Source organism: Hypanus sabinus, chromosome 16 (assembly GCF_030144855.1).
Source record: "Hypanus sabinus isolate sHypSab1 chromosome 16, sHypSab1.hap1, whole genome shotgun sequence".
Taxonomy (NCBI): Eukaryota; Metazoa; Chordata; class Chondrichthyes; order Myliobatiformes; family Dasyatidae; genus Hypanus; species Hypanus sabinus.
In genome coordinates this window covers 13,967,418-13,988,856 of record NC_082721.1, presented here as the reverse complement: position 1 = coordinate 13,988,856, position 21,439 = coordinate 13,967,418, and the positions used below count along the sequence as shown (strand labels likewise).

Below are 21,439 nucleotides of genomic sequence, written 5' to 3'. Positions count from 1 at the left end.
CAGACTAACCCAACTAGAGGGCATGAGCTATTTGGAGATTCTCAAAGCTTGGGTTTTCTCTGAAATAGCAGACGCTGAGGGGAAGACCTCACAGGTATAAATGACAGGGTAGAGAGAAACATCCTCTCTTCCACCTCCCAAATAATAAAGAATTCAAGGTGAGAGCTCCAATATGAGAGAACAGAGTTTTAAGTACATAGGGCAAGGGTGGTAGATGCCAGGCAGTTATTATTACATGTAAATGCTGTTTGGCAGAGACACTGGCCAAAAGGGCCTGTTGTTCTGCTGTTTTATTAACCCCCAACTTACTAATATTCTAAAGAACTGTCAATATATTTATACTTGTGCTGTATTAAATATCTCAACACTTTAGGAATCAATACAATTTTAGGTTAAACTCAAAAACAAAGGGACCAGAAGGGTACTGGATCAGATCAAGAAACAAGTCAGGCTTCTGGAACAAGCTGCCAGACAGTGGTAGAGGCAGGTACAATTACAATATTTTAAAAACATTTGGATGGGTACATGAATACAAAATACAGGATATGAGCCAAATGGAACTATCTGTAAGTAAGTAATATTTGCAATGCTTCAGGTCAAGACCCAATATAGATGAGGTCAAGCTCCATTACTACTACCTGGCCTACTGCATTACACCAACATTTTTCCTATGGCCTTTGATTTTCTAATATCTGCAGCCTCACAACATCAAGGATATAGGGATGTCCAAGATAAATTCAAAGATGTGCTCATATTGTACTCAAAGATGCAACATCCCAGTATCACTTGGGAGGGGGTGTGGAAATCAAGTTCCTGCATCAAACACAAGGAAATCTGCAGATGCTGGAAATTCAAACACACACAAAATGCTGGTGGAACACAGCAGGCCAGGCAGCATTGATAAGCAGTCGACGTTTTGGGCCGAGACCCTTCGTCAGGACTAACTGAAAGGAAGGATAGTAAGAGCAGTTATTGGCTGTTTGAAAAACTATACATAGGGAAACCCCATGAAACCTAATGGATGTAAAAAAAAAGCCAACACATCTCCATTCAGACATTGAATCGAAAATGGTATTAAAGAAATTGTACTGCTCAATTAAATTTTTAAAAATTGAATGAAATTGATTTTCACTGAGTGCCGTACAATCACTGAATGCACACCTTGTATTAGCCAGCTTCTTTCAGAAGTTGCTTTAAATAAATGTTTTCCAGCCACTGTCCAATCAATTCAGTGGAGTAAATGGAGTTTTGTGATATTGTAACTAACCTATTCTTTGCATTTTTGAACCTAGTATTGGTAATCAAAAATAAAACCATGCAGGAAACTTTCATGGTCAGTCAGCATCAATGGAAAGAAAAATCCAACTTTTCAGAACTATACTCAAATTGTGAGTATATTTTACATATTCAGGTTATGGGATTTGTAATGGAAAACCAACTGATGTGACAGTTTTGAAAGATAAAATGTGATTCAGAACCCCAGAAAATCAAATCCTAACGCGCGTGCGTGCGTGTGTTCACATGTTCACATTTATAATGAAACAACTATCTCAAAGCCTGAGGACTTAAGTTGCTATTACCAGAAACACAGACATGCAACATTGTTATAATTTAATATGCTTCCATTATAAATAGAAAAATAATTTAAGACTACTCAAACTAGGAATATATATCAATGCATCCTGGTCCAATTATTTCCATGCCTCTAAATCCCATTCACCTACAATGAACAATTAGGCAACTGGTGGGATGACCATGAACACCCCATCCTTAATGGCATTGCTCAGCAGCAAATAAAAATGAGGGAAAAACATCTGCAACGAAACGGTGACCCATGTACTTTGAGGCCCCCTTTACAACAATCTGTGACAATTGCAACAAGTCACATTTTCAACACTATATATGAATGCAATGCAAACGTAAAAACTGAATTGCTGTTCCAGTTTACATTAAGACAAACTACTCCAATACTCAAAGCTGACAATAGTTAATTACCCAAAGAAGGCAATATTAATCCCAACTACATTGGCCATTCTGATTGTGGATGCCAAACATTTAAGTTCTAACCTTGTATGACAAAGTACACAGTTACAGCAACCCGGGTTTAATATAAACTTTGAATGCTGCCTGCGGTATTTGCAAAGTATTCCTGAACAAAGTGTATTTCCCCACAGTTCTGATTTATTTGCACTTTCCAAAGATGCAATAATTGGCTACTAGTGTAGGTGAGTGAGGAGAATCATGAGAATTAACACACACTTAAAATGTAATACTGCAAGGAAATAGGACACATTGGAATAAGATGCAATCGGACCAATGGCCCAAGTCATTAGAAAACAAATGCAATGGGGCTACACTAACACACAAAGGGAGCACAACTTAAAATCAGTAAATTTGTCACAAGGTGACCTTCCCCTACATGAAAAGGAACACACTTCTGAAATTGACTGCTTAAGTAATGCTCCTTTCAGAAAAAGTGTAGTTTTCTGCATTTGGCATATTTATATCTACAGATAGTGTTAATTGAATGCATCAAGGCATTTTGATACACTCATGGTTACCTACCTCAATTGCTAAACTGGCCAAACAGGAACCTAGAAATATTTTTTTCTTGGAAATCTTTCAAATTTAATACCAAAAACTAAGGACATCTTCAAAGAAAAACTTAATTTCAGTAAGTTATAAACAAAAGAATGAGGTTTGGACTAGTTTCCTACAATATTCTGCCATTTTTACATTTAGTCACTCAGATTTCATTCATAAAAGTTTCAATCATTTTAATTGTTAAAAATAAAACCATTTGGTAGAACTAAAACTCAATTGAAATACATTTTAATTTAAAAATCATTTACAGTACATTTTTTTCTTTTCTTGAAGCAATCAGCAATATAGAATTCAAATGAGATTAGGTAATAGTCAAATACAATGAACATTATCCGGAGCGGAACTGAAATAACAGGAGAAAAAAAATTGTAATATCCAAAGTGTACACAAACTTAGTTCATAGGGTATGTAGCAAATTTTCTGTTTTTCTTGCAAACTAGAGAGGACTTCAATTTAATGAATACAATAGTTTTATAATCTCAAGTTGTTTATAATTGGAGGAAAACAAAAACTATACTGAACACAGCTCTTATGAAGTCTTCCGTTACCCAGACATTAACTGCAACTAATTACTTTTTCCAAATTTTCTTCTTTCTTCCCAGCATATGGGCCAGTCTGAAATAAATAAATAGACCATTAAAAGATTGCTCAATCAAATAGACTAATTTAAAGCAAAATTAACACACAGCCAACAGACACATAGAACAGGAAAGATATTCATGTTTTAGAGCCACAGCTTCCATTTTAATTTTTTCTTATTGTTGTCAATTTCTAGATTGACAAGAACTTGACACAGCATATGGAGGTTTGGGCAAGAATATACAGTGGCTTATTAATCTATCGGCCTGCAGTTACTTAGAATGTGGGAGGAAACAAACATCTGGGAGAAGTTCATGAGATTGCAGGGAGAATGTACATACTCCACACAGGTAAGCGACAAGAATGGAAGTCAAGTTGATGGAGAAGAGTCAGCACTTGTCAGTGTGCTGCAACTCTACAGAAAAATTCAAGGAATAATCCTACTTGGTATCTTGGGAAATTATTTGAAAGCAATATCCCTCTCCTGCCCAACATTCCCACAATTATGCTGATGGATTTAATGCAGCCAAACTAAAATTACAATGATGGTTAATACACAATTTTAACATGAAATAAGATGCACAAGGCATTAAAATACAAGTTAAACCCAGTTTTGTAATTATCAAATGAATGATTTTAATTGGGACTGAGAAAATAATAAACTGGGATACTCACTTTCATTTAATATGACTTAAGTCTCTTCCAAAATTAAAACACGATGGCCATCTTTCTTCAGTATTTTTTATTCTAAAAACAGAATAAGTTAGTGTTAAACCTCTTTAATTTCCAATACTATACTAATTTATCTCTTTTATAGAAGCAGAAAAAGCCTAAAATTTTTAAAGACCATCTTTCAAAACACTTTCAAAGATTTACAAGTTCTGATGGATGTGTACATTCTAATATGTTAAATAAAATTTACCTCCAGTTTTTTAAAAATTGCATTTATAAAGTGCATTTCAAACTTGGGATGTCACAAAGCACATTATAGCTCATTGTTTTAAATGAGCGATATTCTCATGTCGGAGATAGCCACACACAGCAGGCTTGCTCAAACAGGATTACAATGATGAATGCTAAGATAATGCTGACCATCTAAAAATGCTCTTCTGAAGCTGCCATGGAGCTTTTCGTCCATTTGAGAGCAAGCAACTTATATTAAACATTCCAGACAAATGCACTCTTAGTTGTGACATTGGAGGTGGACAAGGAGAGAATTTAAGCTTGGAACTGAAAAATCTCCAGATCAACTCATCACAGATGTGGTTTTTTTTTTGGAGTACATGAAAATATTCCACCAAGTGCAACTTTACTAAGTTAACATTGGCAGGCCCAGTAAGTTCTGCACTTGTAGAAGTAGTCAGTATACAATGAGAAGATGCTATAACACAGCAGGCACCACTGCTTTTGGGATGCAGGGTCTTAGATTGAAATCAGAGGGTCTTAATCCAGTCTGGAAACCTGTTGTACAACATTGGCACTAACATGCTACACATAGGAATTGGGATATTTGATGAAATTTTTTCTCCTCATTACTAAACAGAATAGTTGACCTTAACACCCATGTTGCTGAGTTACTCAAGACTACGATGTGTAGAAAAGATCAATTTCATACAAGTCCTGCATTGATCTTCGTTCAACGGGAACAAGTCAACTTGGCCTATGTGCATGCAATAGGGGGAGAATTATTTTTTTGAACTGTTAAGAGTTGCACCCTAAAAAGGACCTAAGAAGCAAATCCACTTCCACTTATTCCAATCTTATCACGATAACATTCAAAACAAATTGGGTTAACAAAATGGGAAATGTGGACATTGCACAAGAGCAAAAGGAGTTACCTCGAGGCTATGATTATATCCATTGCTGCATTAGTCATAACCAGCTGAAGTTTCTTTGCAGGAGGAATACGTCATTCTTCAATGCCACTACTTTCATCAGAGGCAGCAAAAATCTTGATTTTGTAAAGTATGAAAATCTTTGACAGGTAATGTGGATTGATATCTTAATGTAATATTGCACAGGTTTAAAGGTCAACACAAGCAGCAAGTACCTCAGGTAAGTGTACAAGATATTGAGTAAGGGGAGAAGGCTGTGGTAGAATTCAAGTTCCGTATAACTCGGACCATTTAAAAACCTTCAGTATTTCAATGCAAACTAATGTTCTAATTTCTCTCTAAATTGCAAGGTGGATACTCTCCCAGAATAGTGTTGAGAAATTCCTTGCACAGCTGTACAAAGCTAATCTAATTTTAAAGACAATTGTTTAATAATGGATGAATATTTCTTTCACTACAAAATTGGACATTTCACAAATTAAACACTGCTTTTCTAATTAATTAGGTGCAAGTTAAGTGGATCTCCCTTGTTTGATGCTGAATTTAAACTAAAGTACCCTTTCATAAAATAAAATTATGAAAGGAATACAAACTATGCAAGTGGTTTCCATTGATAATTGAAACCAGAACTAAGGGACATAGTCTCAAGATTCTGGGGAATAAATTTCAGAACAGAGGAAAAACTGCTTTACCCAGAGCAGTGAATCTGTGGAATTCTCTGCCTACAGAAGCAGTAAAGGCCACTTCATTGAATACAGCCTAGATAAGATTTTTGCATAGCAGCAAAATTAACCATTATGGGGAAAAGGCAATTATGTGAAGCCAAGTTTGTGGCCAGGGAAGCTATGAGCTTATTGAATGGTGGAGCAGGTTTGACAGGCCAGGTGGCCTACTTCCACACTCCAATTTCTTATGTTCTCTTTCTAGAAGTAATAGAAACATATAATTTATGTATATTCTAAATAAACACAAGACTTACTAGGCTGGAGGGAAGAACAAGGGATCCAGAGAAATAACTAAAATAAACAAGCAAATCATAGCCACTTCCAAAATGGCAGTCTCAAATGTTCTTGCTGCTTACAAATGTAGAAATTCTGATCCTGTTAAATATGAATCTCTACAGTAGTGGTCGCCAACCAGTCTATCATAGTCGACTTTGAGACTTTCCAGTAGATCCTGAAAAAGAAAAATGCGCACTGGGCAGAAAAGACCAGAAGCAAAACCCCACAAGCCCGGAAACAACCTCTCCCCACCAACAGCTCTCCACAGCCGGAGCACCACTATGTCACCATTATCCTAATTGGCATCAACCCATCTTTATAATGCTCACATTACAACACTTCTCCCCTTTTAAATTCCTACATTCCCCAAATGTAAAAAAACTGGTAAACAAAAAAAGTGGCGTCATTAGCTTGTGTACCTCTGAAACGTATACTAGTGTCTCGGTAACAGTTTACCAATACAAAACACCCGAAAAACGTGGCAGATACAACATTGTCTAACAAAGGAAACTGTCCATTCAAATATTCAGTCTGTCAGGAGGTTGACAAGGGTGCTGTGCTACAACAAATGAAAATTATTAAATCTACGTACAGGAGCTGTCTTACTGACAGACACCTCAGACTGTCCGTAGTTATGAGCCAAATTTCAGGGAACTAACAGTAAGTATTCAGCCCCAGTCATCACACTTAGAGTCCAACAGTCAATTTCATTTACTTATTTTTCGTGTTGAAATAAAATTTAATAATGAAACAGAATTAAAGGTGTTATAATGGGAGCATTATAAAAATACCAATTTTGATAATGGTAACATAGCAACACTCCTGCTATGGAGAGCCACCTGCAAAGAGACTTCTTCTGGGTCTGTGGGGCTCCACTTCCGGTCCCTTCTGCCTAGTGCACATGCGGGTGTCTAAACGATTTAGGAGGTCTATCTTGCCTTTCATCAAGTCCAAGGAAGGGGATCTTGGCTTTGAAAGGTTGGTGACCACTACTCTAGTCTACAGGTTACCGAAAAGATTTTTCATTACAAAGGGATCTTTTTCTTTTTTTAAAAAAAACCTCTACACAGATCCCTGTTAAATTGCAATGCATTTAGTAAAAATAAAGTTCACTACACTTAGATTTATAATAAAGGTATTATGTATAAATACTCAGATTTTGTGCATAGCCACTAGTTTTCATCCAGGTTGCACAAATTTCAGCGAAATCAATTCACTGTAACACTTACGGTTGATTAAAGCAACAAGATCGTGGTGCAAGGTTCTTTAATCGGTTTCCAAAAAGCCAAGTTTATACAAAAAAAACTTTCATCCTTGAGCATGAAATACAGCATGAACAAATGGCCAACTTTATCAGTATATAATTTTCCAAAAACAAGCCCATCAGATTTTTTGTAATTTGTTTCTAAACAATCCAAGTGTAAGATCCAGCAGATTCAAACATTCTACTGTAACTTTCAATGACAGGCAGAACGACTGAATGTTGATTTACCATCAGGAAAGTCAAGTGTATAATTTTATTTAGACAATGAAAGACAAAGTCAAATTCTCTGCAGCTGAGACTGATTATAGGCAGCAGAGGGGGAAACATCAAAAATTGAAAGAAAAACTGGTTAGACGGGCAAGAACTGATCAAGATTCCAACAGGAAAATGATGATTAAGTCTGCCTTTACAGCTATAGGCCTAAAAGTGAAAAAAATTGCCATAGATTCAATGGGTCATTGACCTAAAAGTAAATGCACATTCAAGTCAGAAGTTATTACTGTTAATAATTTTGATAAATGTTAAACATATAATTCAGAAGACAACTTTTTTCTGTAGTTCCAAAACTCAAGAGCCAAAAGGATGATGATCTTGATTCAAGGAGATTGATTATTCATTTGTAGCTGGAGGAGGAGAAGCAGGGACAATGTAAAGAATTCATAATACATCTTTTACTTTAATTTAGCTTCTCCATATTCTATCAGATTGTAAAAACAGCAATGGACAGACATCAGTTTTAACATCAGTTTCATCAACTACAGGCTACATTAAGCAGAGCTGAAAAGGGTCCAGTAAGTATATTTAAAATAAATGGGTAGCCAGCATAAGATTCCAACGGAAGTCTTTAAGAGCTTCAGTTAAAATTTTCAGTCTTTAAGGCAGAAAGGGAAAGAGACAAGAATGCAGCTAGCAGATGAAACACATTCAGAAGGTGATACCAAATGACAACAACCACAACAACTTCCTTCAGTCATGATAAAGTTTATGTATGTAAGCAGAAGAGAAAGAAATGCTTAAGTATTATTGCTTAAAGAAAGCCTTTACAAAGCCAATGTCCTTCAGAAGACTTTGTTATTATTGGAAGAAAAACAGCTTGGGAAGAGAATTTCACAACACAACTGTAACACCAAAATAAGTAGAAAATTGTATGTTGGCTTGCGAGATAATTAAGTGGAAATTGTCAAAAAGCTCATTTTTGAAGCTCAACTCTTGGAGCTCTCAGGCCAACAAAATTTCAGTACATTAGCCAATGTAATAGAAGAATACTGCTGATTACCTAGAACATTTTGAACAAAGACCTGTCAGCTACAAGCAGCTGACATAGCCAAAAATAATGGGACAGAAGGAGCTTTTCAAATACAGGATTTTGGATCTTACTTGCCCTCCAGACAAAATAAATTCCTAATGGACACTTTTTTCCAGTCTGAGGACAAAATAATTTCCATTTGTGAATTTTGTGTTGACTGGATATTTCTTATCTGATGGAAATTGGTTTAGAAAAATTCGCAGTAAAGCAGAATCCAGATCAATGCTGGAGAATAACCAATAACTTTTCACCAACATGCATGAAAACTAAGTACTTTTATTCAATTGTTAAAATTGAAGTTTGAAGCAGAACAGTTGCAAACAAAAGTGTAGAATATACTTAATCTGGATTTTGCACTTCAAAGTATAATCATCTTAAAGACTTTCCAAAGAAGAGTATTAAGATCGGGAGATTTTTTGTTTTTACAACACCAGTCTCAATTTTATTTTCACATTACATTATCCGTGTAGCAATCCCAAATTTCAAAAACACTCAATGATCTAGCTATCCATGGGAACCTCTGACTCCAAGTTTAATAACATTATTTCAGCCCTTCAAGTGATACATTTACTCTTTCCTAATTTCCAATTCAGTTTAGAGGAAGGAATAGATAAGAAAACTTCAGTGCCACTGCATGATGAAGCTGAACCACAAATCTAAATAACTGGAAACCTGATCAGTATAGCTGCTGAAAATCCAGTAACTGACAATACCTACAATAAATAGCATGTTATTGCATGGATGCTTGCATGTTAACTCCTTCCAGTAAATGTTGTTACTCAAATATACAGATCAGAAGGATTAAGTTCAGATACAGATGTTACAATAAATTCGCTGCATTTAAAACTCTACGCCAAAGTATGAGAAAAGACTAAAGGACCTTAAAATGACTTGCATTGTCATTTACCCCAGGAAGATGTAACTTGCATCCCCCCCCCCCCCACAAAGTGGAACCTCATTTGTACACAGAATGAACATGTTGGTACATGCATGCTAACAAAGTGCTTGGTTTTTCAAAAACATAACAGCTGTGGAAGAATAATTATGTTCAAGCATATGCCATTATATTTTTCTAATCTTGAATTGTTAAATTCTAATTCTACTGGAATCTCAAGAGTCTAGCTGCCCAGGAGACTAAAAATATTCAATCAAGCATTCAAATGTGAGGCAGATAGTAAAATTAAACCCTTTCAAGCTGTTAATAAATGTACATACCATAACTGTCGTAGTCATCTCGATAAGACCTTCCAGCTGAACTGTTATAGCCATACAAGTTTGAGCTTTGACTCCTAGAATTAAAAGAAAACACTCAGCATATTCAAAACTAAAATGAGGCTCAATGTTCAATAATATAAGAATTTACCTATAATAGTCATTTCCGTAACTGCTTCGTCCACTTCTGTCAGAATCTATTGGAAAATATCAAAATAGTTTGATTTTTGTTGGAGTGATAAATTTATCATGGATTAAATATTTCCTCAACTTACAAAACCAGTATAAGATTAACATGCGTTACACATTGACCCGTTCACAAAGTAACATTCTGATAACCAAATCCACAAACCTCTGTGGTATTCCATAGAGCATAGTGCTCACTACTTGCTATGTAAGGATCCATATTTTATAAAAGCAATATTATTGTTAACTCGCACTGGAAGACCCAACAACAATGAGACAGTGTGGTACCAAACTAAGTTGTATGTAGTCAAGCAAATATGTTGGGGTTTTACAATAACCTTACAGCATTATCATTTCTATATGGTGTAAAGCCAAGCTACAAGATCTACTAAATTCAATTTCAATCTACAATGACAAGGCTAGAAGTCATGCCTCACAAGTTACAGGCTTAATGCCACATACCAGCAGTCTCCACCACATTAAAAATTACCTCTGTAAAATCCACGGTTACTTCTCCCACCACGGAATCCATAACTTCGTGACTGACCACCTTGGTAACTTCGTCCTCTCCCTCCAGAGCCTTTTCCTGCTTGGTCTACGCGAATTTGTCGACCATCAACTGACTGGAAAACGTCAAAAGGAATATATTATCTTCATAATACAGCAGTTTCATTGATACAACGATACAAGAACAAAGTGTTTTCAGACAGCAGAATGCAAAACTGTATTTGTTTACATTATGTTAATAGATGCAAGATGTTGGGCAGAAAATAACTTCAGTGGGGAAACAGGTTAAATGAGTAGATAAGTAGAATACTTATTTCACGTGGTGAACTTCAATCCAGTCAAGCAATCTGGAATATGTCTAACTAGATGGATTGATGTAACAATTTACACACCTTTTTACAATGCCACTGCCTTTCACATCATTTGATGATGTTCAGATCAAATTTTAAAATTTAAGTACCTTGCATCTACCACTTCAGCTAGAAATATATACCTTTCCATTCATGGCCATGGCGTCCCTTGCATCATCAGGATTTTCAAAAGTAATAAAACCAAACCCTCTAGATTTGTGTGTGTCTTTATCTTTGATCACAAGGACTGAATATATACCAGGAGAAAAGAGAACAATATTAGAATTTACCTTTCAATTCATAAATGCATTTAATTTCTGAAGCACCTTAGCATATTTATTGTCAGTGATTTGAGATAACCATAACTAGAAAGTACATACTACAGTTTATGGATTGAGTATTGATGATACACCACCAGACACAATCTCCCATTTGAAAGAAAATAATAACTCAGTAGAATCATAATTTTTGCTTATTAATGCAGCCATTTGTTAAAGGCTGCATTAATACATTACACAGAAACATTTTAATGAACTTGCACTTCAAAGCCATATCACCGAAGATTATCCCTTACATATTCCTATACAGAACATCACGTTATTATATAGACTGCTGTTATATTTCGAGATTGGACCAAGAATCTCTCGAAAAAAAATGAATGTAATCTCCTCATAGCAATCATACATCATTGGCTCTTGAAAACACAAGGTGCCAGCATCACTGCCAGAGGTTGCTGAAGAGGAATGCTTTGGAAATTAACATTCACTTCTATTGATACTTGTACAACCACACCCTAGTTCAAGCCGTCAAGTATGATTCAGCACCAGGGTAACAGCAGGGGAAGACAATAAATATTATGTTACTTGGCCCACATCAACACCATTCATTACACTATCATTTGCTCAATCACTGATATACTTATCTGTCCTACTTACACTTTAAATTTAAGTTGTTAAATCTTTGAGGTTTATCCCAAGCCATCTTATTCTTCTCTCTTCAGCATCTCCATCTTTTACTCATCAACAGATGCTTCAACCTCCTTGGCTGGAATATTGATTTATTACCCAATATTCTCTCATTACTATTATCTAATCCACTCCCTTGTATATTGCTCAACAAGTGCTTCAACTCATTTTATGTATTTGCATCTCCTAGCTTGCATCCATAAATATCCTTATTCAACACCCAAATAAAGCATGAACAGCTGATCATCTTTACCCTACTGCACTCCCTTCCCCCTCCCAGTGGGTCTTACTGAAATTAACAGATCAAGTATCAAGACTTACTATGGATTTTAAACATGCAGAGCAAGAGATCTAGTCTGTACTTCACTATACAGCTTGCGCACAAATGACGGTTTTACATTTAACGATCTGTTAACTGAAAATGGAATTGGATTTCAAACCAAAAATGACTTTAGAAACAAGATCCCATTGGTTTGGAACCTCATTTCGAGTGTAGAGTACAATAGGTACCTAGCTAACAGCTAACCATGTCATCTCAATTTGGTGAATTTCCAAATACCCAATTGAGAAAGATTTCATTTTCCTGGCAGGTAACACAAAATTATACATTAACGTAGCAGAAGCTAGCCACTCCCCTACACTTGCAGGGGAATGGCCACATTAAAGTTGGTCAAAATGAACATAAGACCTTACCATCACGAACTTCACCATACTTGGAAAATAACTGCTCCAGTGATTGTTCATCTGTGTCAAAGCTCAGCCCACCAACAAAAAGCTTTCCTTCATCAGACATGGTTTCTGAAAGGAAAAATATTTCTGGATTAAAACAGGTTTAAAATTCTCAGATTAAAACTGGCCACTACTAATATTAAGCTTCATTCTAAAGCACATCAACTATAGAATATTGATGCTGCTTTAACATCAAGTTTAATTTGTGCAAAAGGATTAAAAAACACGGCATAACACAAATATGCTTGCAGATAAATCCTTAATGAAGGAGTGATAAATGTATTTTCACCTCTGAAGTGGCCACTGAAATATTGAAGCAACTACCTTAATCCATACCAGTTAATAAATGTAATAAAAGTTCAGGAATAGTATCCCAGTTTGAGTTTATCCACAGCAATTGCCCTTTAGAATACAAGAATTTACCCCTTAACTGGATAGAAATAGTCAATAAAACTGAATGCTTGATGAAGGTCATCATTTCCTAAGTATATATTAATAATGTGCAGCTTTTAAAAGATTCAGAAATTCTTTTGGAAAGGATTAACTAAGTAGTAATTTACATGAATATACATTATAGATATGGATGTTTTAAACACATTCAAAATGGCTTGGATAACATTAACTTTGCATAACCATTAAATTAATCCAAGCTGTTCAGCCTTTGCAATCATCCGAATGCATGTTACTTTTAGAATGCAAAAAAAGACCAGGAATGGGCCATCTGGCCCATCAAATCTGCTCCACCATTCAATAAAATCATGATTGTCCTGATCAGACTCTCCACCAACCTGCCCTTTCCCGGAACCCTTAATTTCCCCCATACAAAAATATACCCAACATCGTCTTAAATACGTATTGCGCCAGCCTCCACTGCTTCATTCGGCAGAGAATTCTAGATTTACCACTCTTTGGGAAAAGCAGCTCCTCATTTCTATGTCCCCTAATTCTAGTCTCACCTACCAGTGGAAACAACTTTCCTGCTCTATCCCTTTCATAATTTTATGTTTCTATATCATCTCATTGTTCCAGGCAACTCAATCTCTTATTGTCTAACCCCTTCATCTCTGGAAACAACCTTGTGAACCCCCTCTGCACCGCCTGCATCTCCAGTATATTCTTCAAGGTGATAAGAACTGCAATATTCCAGATGCAGCCTCACCAATACCCCATATAGTTGCACCATAACCTCCCTGCTCTTAAATTCAATCCCTCTAGCAATGAGGACCAACATTCCATTTGCCTTCGTGATAGCCTGCTGCACCTGCAAACCAACCTTTTGCGATTCATGCACAAGCACTTCCAAGACCCTCTGCACAGCAGCATGCTGCAATCTTTTACCATTTAAATAATCTGTTCTTCCATTTTACCTTCCAAAGTGGATGACCGTGCATTCATCAACATTGTACTCCATCTGCCAGAACTTTGACCACTCACAACCTCTCACTCTCTCTACAGACTCTCCATATCCTCTGCACAATTTGGTTTTCCACTCAATTTAGGGTCATCAGTGAACTTAGGGTTCCCTCTACACTCAGTCCCCTCTCCAAGATCATTAATGTATAGCGTGAACAGTTGCAGGCCCAGCACCAACCCCTGCAGCACACCACTCACCACTGAGTGCCAACCAGAAACACCCATGCATCACCAACTCTGCTTTCTATTGGTTAACCAATTCTCTATCCATGCTAGTGCATAACTCTATGCATCCTTATCTTGGCTAAGTCTTAACAAACAGCTTCTGGAAATCAAAGTAAATAACATCCTATCCACTGCACTCATATCCACGAAGAACTCCAGAAAGATTGACAAACAGGACCTGCCTTTGCTGAATGCACACTGCAATGCCGGGTGGATCCATTTCTTTCCAGATGCCCATTTCTTCTTTAATGATAGCTTCATGTATTTTCCCAACTACAGATGTCAAACTGGCCTACAGTTACCTGCCTTTTACCTACATTCCTTTTCAAACAGTGGCATGTCATTAGCTTTCTTCTAATCGACCAGGACCGCAGATTCCAGAGAATTTTGGTAAATTATCACCAAAGCCTCAACTATAACCACTAGCCATTTCTTACAGTACCCTGGGGGACATTCCATCAGGACCAAGGGGCCCATCTTCATGCCCACAAGTTTGCTTAGCACTACCTCCTTAGTGATGGCTATTTTAAGTGACATTTAAACAAATTTAAGTGCAAGGAACTAAGAGTTACTGATAACCTGAATTTCAAGCATTAGTTTAATATGAAGGTCATTTACCATATTATTGTAAATGGTCTCATGGCTGGCAGCTCTGTTAGGAATCATTTAGTGTAAGATTTCCACAGCTGGTTATGCAGTTGCAACAAACATAACAGATGCTGGATTCAGCATGTTTTTGCTGAGCTTCCCAACCACTCATCTTTATACCACAACTGGTATGTGGCTGGATCTCATTCATTTGAAAACTTGGTTACTGGACTTTTCTCACCTGATTTGCACAAATTGGTCGTCCATTAACTGACTGAAAAATGTCAAGGAATGTATTATCGTCATAATACAGTTTCAATGGTACCATCTAAGTATTTTGCTTGGTCTACTTAATCAGCTCCCCATTTCCCTACGAGTCCTTTTCTACCCAACAATCTGTGACACAGCAGTTATCTAATTATTTTTAAGCCTTTAATATGATAAATTTAGATATTTTTCAGATCTAATTGTGTTCAACACAAGACAAGGGCTATCCTTAAGACCTGTAAGAGGTGATCAAGGCCAGCACCCAGACACAAAGAATTATAGAACATTACAGCACAGAAACAGGCCTGTTGGAGGCCCAACTAATCCACGTCAATCTATTGTTCTGCCCAGTCTCACTGACCTGTACCAACAGCTAATACACGGGAGATTTGGAAATTCGCTAGGCCACAAGTTGTAATATTGTACTATCAGAAAGCTATTCACAATGCTTTTCACCTTCCCTGGACATCCCACAACACTTTCAAGCCATAAAATTATTTACTTTTCAACATACTGTAGTGACACAAAAAAAAAACCCCAGAAAGCGCAAACTTTTTTTATTATATTATTTAGTGTTGGTGCGTGGCCTAGTAGATAAGGCATCGGTCTAGTGATCTGAAGGTCACTGGTTCGAGCCTCAGCTGAGGCAGCATATTGTGTCCTCGAGCAAGGCACTTAACACATTGCTCTGTCAAGCTGCTTGGGTCCTAGTGCCCTTCCATATTGGTGGCACGGAGAAGGGAAGGTTTGCAACTTGGGCAACTGCCGGTCCCCCATACAATCCTGGCTAGGCCTGCGGCCTGAACACCTTCCAAGGCACAAATCCGTGGTCTCACGAGACTAACTGATGCCTATACCATTATTAGAGACACTGCCCAGCAATCCCCAATTTAACTGTAGCCTAAATACAGGACAATTTACAATGATTAATTAACCAATCCATCAGTACATCTTTGGACTGTGGGAGGAAACTGGAAACCAAAACCACGTGGTCAGTGGGAGAACAACCATACAAACTCCTTCCAACATGCATTAAGAATAAATTGAAGCACATGCACAAGGAACACAACACATTATTTTTGTCATTTCAAGGGTCTCCATCCAATCAATCTAAATCCAAGCAAATTTAGAGAATATTTGTTCAACGTACCAGGTAATACTTCCAAAATAAAATGCTAAGCACCTGGACGAAACAATTCCACTTACTTGAATTTTAAAACATATTTTAAATATTTTGTACCCACCTCTATCACCTCCTCTTGCAGCTTGTTCTGATATAAAAAGTAGCCCTTCAGGTCATGTTTAAAACTAGCTGTTCTCACCATGAGCCCTCTAGTTCTATACTCCCCCACCCTGGGAAAAATACTGTGACCACACATAATTTTATAAACCCCTATAAAGACACTCTTGAGCCTCCTTCACTCCAGGATAATGTGCTGCAGCCTCTCCTACAACTCATGCCCTCTAGACTTGCTGGAATTGGAGTAACTATCTCCTGCAGGATCTCAGCACCTGCGAGAGCAGGGGAGAAAAGATTTATCGACAGTTCAGAATCAATTTAATTATCATCAGCTACGTCGTGAAATGTTGTCTTTGCAGCACCACAAAGAAATAAAACAGAAATCTTCGGCCCACGATGCTGTGCAAACCGCGTAACTTTCTCTTGAAACTGCTAATAATTTCCAAAAACACAAGTGAAAAGAGTTAATTTAAATAAGCAGGGCAAGAAAAGAGAGTGTCAATGCTCATAGGTTTAATGTCCGTTCAGAAATAAGATGACGGAGCGGAAAACTTGAAAACAGACGCTGACACTAAAGATCCTCCAGCACCTCCCCTCTCTTCTTCCACACCCTCCACACACAAACGCTGCCGAGTCCTACTGCGCCACCTCGGCACTGTTTTGTGCCTATCATCCTTATGCATCTTGGCTGTACCCTTTTCCAGATATTAGGTACATTTCTTTGGGGGGGGGGGGGGAGAGAGAAGAGAAGAGGCGCAGAGGGGACTAAACACAACCATGCTTTGACACGCTTGAGGCCCGGGGGAGGAAGTAGGAGCCGCTTCGGCACCGCCGCCATCTTACCGCCTCGGCGCCATTTTAAGAAGCGCGCACGGATCCCTCAACCCACCAGCAACGGCCATCATTTACCTTTTCCTTTGTAATTGTTGGATTATATCGTGTTCTGCCAGCACAAAACAAATTTCACGCCGTAAGCCACTAATAATAAACCAGATTGGGAAACGGCTAGGCCCTGAGACAAGGAATCGACCTTCAGATGACGCGCCTCGTTCTCCCACACTAAACAACCCCGATTTAAAAATCGGTCTAAATCCTAGACGTTGCTCACGGTAACCTCTGCGGCAAGAACGTTTGGATTTTCAGGTCTAATTTGACGTCACTAAACTCTTAACGCTCTGGATAAACAAACCTTAACCATTAAACACCAGAAAATTCGGTTTAAATCACCGTCTGAATTAATTCCAAACCGCCAGTAACCTAAATCCTTGGACTCACCGTGATTATATATGCTTTTTAGATTAGCAAACGGCTCAGTGCTCGACAACGACACCTCTTCCGCTCCGAAACAACAGAATGAGAACGAAACGAGGAAAAATACTTGTTCCGGTCCTGTTTTGTCAGCACTGCGCAGACGCGGCGACGTAATTCCCTCCATTTTTCCTGCAAGCAGGCACCAACCTTGACAGTACGCAAGCGCAGCGGATGGATTTGCACTTTTAAATTAAACGGTCGCTATCCCGCTGTGCCAGAACTACTTTCCCGCCGCATTCGGAACTGAATAACATGTCGCAGTGCGCAGGCGCGAAGTGGCCTCAATGGGGCATTGTCAATCCCTTCCTGCCTGATGGGATACTGAAATTTCCTTCACAACCACAAACTTTTGACTCCCCTAAAATTTAATTACCTCAGCTATGTATATATTCACTGACACAAAATTGGCTCTCTGAAATAAAGAGTTTTGAAATCTCAGAGCCCTGTTAGAACAAGAAATCCACGTTTTTTTTAACCTTAAATGGATCTCCTCTTATTCTGAAATAATTACACCTTTTTGGAAAACCATTTCGGTTATTATTGTCACATGCACAGAGATACAGTAAAAGTCTTGATTTTGTAACCTAACCATACTGATTTAGTAATGTACAAACTGGACTCTTCACAGGGAGATGTATCAGCAATGATGAAGTAGCAGAGCACACTCGATGGGCTGAATGGCCTAATTGTGCTCCAGCATCTCATGTTCTGTTTATTCTGATCTCAGCGACCTGTACAGGTCCATTGAAGTTCAAGAAATAACACCCTGCAATCTCCATGATTCAATGATGAGTTCAATAGATTTCCATTACAGTCATTGCTTTACTTGACAGCTTGTTCTAAACTCAGCTCTATCTACCTGCCTTTTCCCCATAACCCTTAATTCCCCTACTATGTGAAAATCTATCTACCTATCTTAAATATATTTAGTGAAGAAGCCTCAACTGCTTCCCTGGCCAGAGAATTCCACAGATTCACCAATCTCTGGGAAAAACAGTTTCTCCTCATCTCCATCCTGAATCTTCCCTTCTGAATCTTCAGGCGATGTCCCCTAGTTCTAGTCTCACCTACCAACTTTCCTACTTCTATCTTATCTATCCCTTTGAAATGTTGTATGCTTCTATAAGATCCCCTCTCATTCTTCTGAATTCCACAGAGTATAGTCCCAGGCGACTCAATCTCTCCTCATAAATTGACCCCTTCATCTCTGGAATCAACCTGGTGAACCTCCTTCAAAGCCAGGTTCTATTTTTATTTCTACTTTACCAGTGATTATTGATGTATACTAAATGTTGGATAGGACACCACTCTTTTAGAGTCTAATAATATCATGAGATCGTTAGATCCACCAGGACCTCAGTTTAATTCCTAATCTGAGAAAAAAAAAGAAACACTCTCAGTCCCGCACTGAAATGTCACTCCAGATTTATGTGTTCTCATCTCTGCACGAGTCCAGGACCACATGAGCTGCTCATATGTGAAGTGCTCAGCCCAATACATCACGGGCACATCTCACCCTACACCAAAAATGTCTACATGTCATGCTGCCTCAAGAAGGCAACGTCTGTCATCAGAGACCCTCCACCTTCTGGGCCATTGCATTTCTTTGCCACTACTATCGGGCAGAAACTACAGAAGCCTGAAGTCCACACCACCATGTTTGAAAACAGATATTTCCCTTCAACCATTTGGTTTTTGACCCAATCAGCACCACCCTAATCACTACCACAGTGTAGCAACACCGTAACCACCTTGCATTAGCCTGCTTTTCATTTCTTCTAATTGGTATTGGCTTAGTATTGTCACGGGTACAAAGATACAATGAAAAGCTTCTCTTGCATATCCTTATAATTGTGTTCTTTCATGCATAATTTATGTATAATTTGTGTTTCTCTTGTGCAATTTGTAGTCCTAATGCTAGGTGCTAGTGATGCTATGAAAATAAGTTTCTCATTGTACCTGTGCATACATGTATTTGTACTTATGGCAATAACTCAACATTGACATTGACTGAAAAGGTGGAAGAGTACCATAGTTTCGGTATATATCAGTGAGTTACATTTCAATATAGAGGGTTTAATTAAGAATTTTACAGATGATATAATATTCGGTATTTCACCTATCACCTTCCAGCTAACCCCCTTCCCCTCCCTCTCCACCTTTTTATTCTGGCATCTTCTCCCTTCTTTCTCAGTTCAGAAGAAGGGTCACGGCCTGAAATGTCGACAACCTATTCATTTCCATGGATGCTGCCTGACCTGCTGAGTTCCGGCAGCATTTTGTGTGTGTTGCTTTGGATTTCCAGCATCTGCAGAATCTCTTGCATTCGTAATATTTGGTAAGGTGTTCAACAGCGAGGACAAATGATAGAGACTGCAGGAAAATATGAAGACATATGTAGAAAACTGGCAAATTAAGATCAGTCTGGAGAGGGTAAGGGCAAAGTAACACACAATTACAAAGCAACACACAAAAAATACTGGTGGAATGCAGCAGGCCAGGCCGCATCTATGGGAGGAAGTACAGTCGACATTTCAGGCCGAGACCCTTCGTCAGGACTAACTGAAAAAAGAGATAGTAAGAGATTTGAAGGTGGGAGGGGGAGGGGGAAGACAGGAGGGGGAGGGATGAATCTAAGAGCTGGAAAGTTGGTTAGCAAAAGGGATACACAGCCGGTGAAGGGAGAGGGATCATGGGACGAGAGGCCTAGGGAGAAAGAAAGGGGGAGGGGAGCACCAGAGGGAGATGGAGAGCAGGCAAGGAGTGATTGTGAGAGGGACAGAGAGAGAGAAACATGGAAAAAATAATAATTAAATAAATGAACGAAAGAATGGATAGATCGATAGATAGATAGATAGATAGATAAATAAATAAATGGATGGATGGATGGCTGAATGAATAAATAAATAAATATGTGATGGGATAAGAAGGGGAGGAGGGGCATCAACAAAAGTTAGAGAGATCAATGTTCATGCCATCAGGTTGGAGGCTACCCAGGTGGAATATAAGGTGTTGTTCTTCCAACCTAAGTGTGGCTTCATCTTGACAGTAGAGGAGGCCATGGATAGACATATCAGAATGGGAATGGGACGTGGAATTACAATGTGTGGCCACTGGGAGATCCTGCTTTCTTTGGCAGACAGAGCATAGGTGTTCAGCGAAACGGTCTCCCAGTCTGCATCAGGTCTCACCAATATATAGAAGGCTGCATTGAGAGCATTGGACGCAGTATACCACACCAGCCGACTCACAGGTGAAGTTTCGCCTCACCTGGAAGGACTGTCTTGGGCCCTGAATAGTGGTGATGGAGGAAGTATAAGGGCAGGTGTAGCACTTGTTCCACTGTTACGTACCCCGTAACTGGGTCACTTACCAGCAAAGATAGAGAGGTCCGTTGAAGTCTGATGCTACTATTTTTAACAGTATTTATTGATAAAAATACACAAAATAATATCAATGCAAACATACAGATAATATACGTCGCACCCTTCGGCCCCTCAGAGCTGTGGTACATTCATAACACCGCTTACAAGGATAAGTGCCAGGAGGGAGATCGGTGGGAAGAGGTGGGGGGGGGGATGAATGGACAAGGGAGTAGCATAGGGAGCTATCCCTGCAGAACGAGGGGGGAAGGGATAGATGTGCTTGGTGGTGGGATCCCATTGGAGGTGGCGGAAGTTACGGAGAATTATATGTTGGATCCGGAGGCTGGTTGGGTGGTAGCCATATATCTTTCCTTGTGCCTACACATAATTATAAAGGTTGAGAGATTTTGGACAATATGTTCTTGTATCCTTAAACATAACATGACAGAGATATAGTGGTTAAAAGGGTAAATAGAACACTTTAGTAGCTCA

At 38.4% G+C, this 21,439-nt stretch overlaps 1 protein-coding gene across 2 annotated transcripts; it reads right to left on the bottom strand.

Moving 5' to 3' along the window:
• Window positions 1-2,762: 2,762 nt before the first annotated feature.
• Window positions 2,763-17,735, bottom strand: LOC132406018 (cold-inducible RNA-binding protein B-like). 2 transcript variants are annotated; one of them, XM_059991147.1, is made up of 8 exons: window positions 17,547-17,735; window positions 12,503-12,607; window positions 10,988-11,091; window positions 10,478-10,610; window positions 9,953-9,998; window positions 9,805-9,878; window positions 3,859-3,930; window positions 2,763-3,219 (listed from the first exon to the last, which is right to left on the bottom strand). In XM_059991147.1, the coding sequence occupies exons 1-7, from the start codon at window positions 17,704-17,706 to the stop codon at window positions 3,926-3,928; spliced, it is 627 nt and encodes a 208-aa protein (XP_059847130.1). In that variant the 5' UTR covers window positions 17,707-17,735; the 3' UTR covers window positions 2,763-3,219; window positions 3,859-3,925. The 2 variants fall into 2 exon arrangements, with proteins under 2 accessions (XP_059847130.1, XP_059847129.1); XM_059991146.1 differs by lacking the exons at window positions 2,763-3,219; window positions 3,859-3,930 and adding an exon at window positions 7,269-7,906.
• Between the last annotated feature and the right edge of the window lie 3,704 nt (window positions 17,736-21,439).